This window comes from Glycine max, chromosome 1, assembly GCF_000004515.6.
Source record: "Glycine max cultivar Williams 82 chromosome 1, Glycine_max_v4.0, whole genome shotgun sequence".
In the NCBI taxonomy this organism is placed as follows: domain Eukaryota; kingdom Viridiplantae; phylum Streptophyta; class Magnoliopsida; order Fabales; family Fabaceae; genus Glycine; species Glycine max.
In genome coordinates, this window is record NC_016088.4 from 44,020,011 (window position 1) to 44,023,393 (window position 3,383).

The following is a 3,383-nucleotide window of genomic DNA, read 5'->3' on the forward strand; positions in this document are numbered from 1 at the left end:
AATTATAATTGGTTTCATTAGATTAAAATCAAATCAATCCAATGATCCAATCAAATCCACCAAAATCTAATTTGATTGGACGGGTTTACAGATTGGATGTAATCTAATTATCTAATCAACTCACAAAAATCTAATTGGACTAGATTGAAGGAGTTTATGGATTGAGTGTTATGAATTAATTTGGATCAAAATATATATTGTATTATCCATTAAAATGTTCACTTAGCAACTTATTATTGTAATTTGACAAGATTGAAAAATTGTGGCATGAATTATTATAAATTATATTGTATTTTATTTGCATGAATAAAAAAAATTGCATTTTTTTTCTAAAAAAACACTTAATATTGGACTTTGGTTATGAAACGGGTCATGGGGCTCCGTGAATATATATTCAAATAGAACCCTCCTAGGGTTTTAGTTTTGGGTCTCTCTCATTCTTCACCCGCTCAGACGCAGAGGAGCAGAAGCCTAAGCCTCAAACATGGTTAGCTCTTCGTCTTGAAACTAATTGCATTCAACTTATCATTTTGCTTTTACTTTTTTTTTCCTTGTTTTCGTTTTTATCATTAAATGGAAATGAAAGGGTGAAATAAATTGAATTTATACTTTAGCATACCATTCCTTAAGCAAAAGTTTTTGTCTTCGGTTCTGTCGTTAATCGTTAGAATTATGGTATGTAGTCTATTGATGTGGTTGGGTTGCTTTCTGAGTTGTTCTCTGCTTGAACAATTCACTTATTTTGTTTTTTATTGATGAAAATTGAGTCCTTAGCTGAAGCTACATCCCCTCAGTTATATAATTGGCTTTGATGTGTTGAAATTCTTATAGCATGACATGTTGATTTTTTTTTTTATGATTGTGTTTTTTTTTATTTTTGGTGGGATGCACCTTGACAAGTTTTGTGATGTTTTTTTTTTTAATTATTTTTTGGGATTTTATTTCCGTCAATGCTTGTTTTATTGTCGAACTGGTGTAAATACTATCAGGTTTTAAAGAACGATTCTTGACTGTGATTGTGCCCACAATGTCAAGGTTGTTGGGATCTCTTGTGGTCACATTAGTTGTATTTGTTTGCAATTTTCCACAACACACTTTAATACTGTTGGAATATAAGTTTAAGTTGAAGTCCCGCATCAGATAGGAATGAGAAGAGGAATGAAAAGGTGGAACACTGTATAAGTGAGGATAAGACCCATAAACTTGAGCTTTAATGTTTTGAATCAAAGTGTGGTGTCAAGTTCACTTATGTGGTTGCTCGAGACTCATTGGTTTAAGAGACCCATTGGTTTAAATCTCTTCGGTGTTGACACCCCCTCTGATGCTCAACAAATACCTTGAGTACTATTTACAGTTTAATACTCAACTGTGGTTGAACTGGTCTGTGTGTAAATTTAGGGGTTGCGTTCGGCTGTTGCGTTGTCAATCTCTAGCTTTTTTCGGATTTAATGGTTTATATGACCTGACCACTGACTTGGTTGGCTAACGGTTCGATTAATGGTTGAATTTGTCAGACTGTCCGGTTCAGTCTAGTTTTTAAAACACGGGCCTACAATGATTCATTGCTTGGTGTAATTGTTAGGAATATTGAGTATCTTAAGTTCTGACCTCAAATTCTAATTTGTAGTTTTTCTCCTGTATTTCAGGCGAGAGGGTTAAAGAAACACCTGAAGAGGCTCAATGCTCCAAAACATTGGATGCTTGACAAGCTTGGTGGTGCCTTTGTATGTACAGTACTCACAATTGTCGATGATATTATTTTACTCAAATTTATTTGTAATTTTCATTTGAACTCATGTACTCATTTGGCCTGGCTCTGTAGGCACCCAAGCCATCATCTGGACCCCACAAGTCCCGGGAGTGTCTTCCTCTGATCCTCATCCTACGAAACAGGCTAAAGTATGCTCTAACATATAGAGAAGTTATTGCCATCTTGATGCAGCGCCATGTTCTTGTTGATGGCAAGGTTAGGACAGACAAGACATACCCTGCTGGTTTCATGGGTATGTACATTTTAAAACTTGGTTGCCATATAGTGCTGTTATGTCCAAATTATTGTTTATTTGGATATTTGGACTATATTGTCACTTTTGTATATTCATATCAAGATTTTTAAATTGGGATTTTGACAATTTTGACCAGATGTTGTTTCTATTCCCAAAACAAATGAAAATTTCCGTCTACTGTATGACACAAAAGGTCGATTCCGTCTCCACTCTGTAAGGGATGAAGAGTCAAAGGTTTGTCTATTCTTGCATAATCTCTCTAATGTCTGTTCATACAAATTTGTGCCACATATTGGTTTTGCATGTAGTAAATTTTTTGTTTCAATAATGTATTTTGCATCAAAATTTCTCAATGGCATATTATCACTCACTGTTGAAGGTGTGTCGTTGGATGGTCAAATACTAAAATTTAGGACTATAAATTGGAAACTTGTTTGGACATATCTTAGATTGGTGCTACTTGATGCTTTTGAGCTCTATAAATTTGTTTTGCTGGATCTTATTTTAATGTTTTTCTGTAGATTTTCTTTCTAGTGATTTTACTCTAATTTTTGCCTTGTTATAGTTTAAGCTCTGCAAGGTTCGATCTGTTCAATTTGGGCAAAAGGGTATCCCCTATTTAAACACATACGATGGGCGCACCATCCGCTATCCTGACCCACTAATCAAGGCCAATGACACCATCAAGCTGGACCTTGAAAGCAACAAGATCACTGATTTCATCAAATTTGATGTGGGGAATGTTGTTATGGTCACTGGTGGAAGGAACAGAGGCCGTGTCGGTGTCATCAAGAACAGAGAGAAACACAAGGGAAGTTTTGAGACCATCCATGTCCAGGATGCAACTGGTCACGAATTTGCAACTCGTATGGGTAATGTCTTCATCATTGGCAAAGGGACAAAACCTTGGGTGTCTCTTCCCAAAGGCAAGGGTATCAAGTTGTCTATCATTGAGGAGGCTAGAAAGAGGCTTGCTGCACAAAATGAAACAGTTGCCTAAATGATTTTGCTGGTAAAATTTAGCTATTTTATCTCTTCGGCTGTCTGAGCATAGGATTTTTGGTGAAATGACTGAGCATAGTTTTGTATCAAACTTTATATTACAATTTTGAGCTGTTGATTTCAGTTTTTATTACCTTGTGATTATTAATATTTTGGTGAGATATTGATCTTTTTAGGGGGGTAAAATTACGTCCTTAATCTTTTACTTTAGTTGCAATTTTACCTCCTCAGATATTAAATTCAGTATATTTTCTCATTTATATTCCTACCTAATATGGAATTTTCTTTATTCATCACTCCAACTTTATATCGAACCCGAATGAATATTTGTATAACAGGTGTGAATTAAGTTAAAAAATTGTTGATCTATCTTAA

The 3,383-nt window shown here is 34.9% G+C and overlaps 1 protein-coding gene across 1 annotated transcript; it reads left to right on the forward strand.

Moving 5' to 3' along the window:
• The first annotated feature begins 374 nt into the window (after window positions 1–374).
• On the forward strand, window positions 375–3,141 carry LOC100801792 (40S ribosomal protein S4). Its single transcript, XM_003516932.4, has 5 exons — window positions 375–487; window positions 1,647–1,724; window positions 1,823–2,003; window positions 2,143–2,240; window positions 2,572–3,141. Exons 1-5 carry the CDS (start codon window positions 485–487, stop codon window positions 3,004–3,006), a joined length of 795 nt encoding a protein of 264 aa, XP_003516980.1. The 5' UTR covers window positions 375–484; the 3' UTR covers window positions 3,007–3,141.
• The last annotated feature ends 242 nt before the right edge of the window (window positions 3,142–3,383 follow it).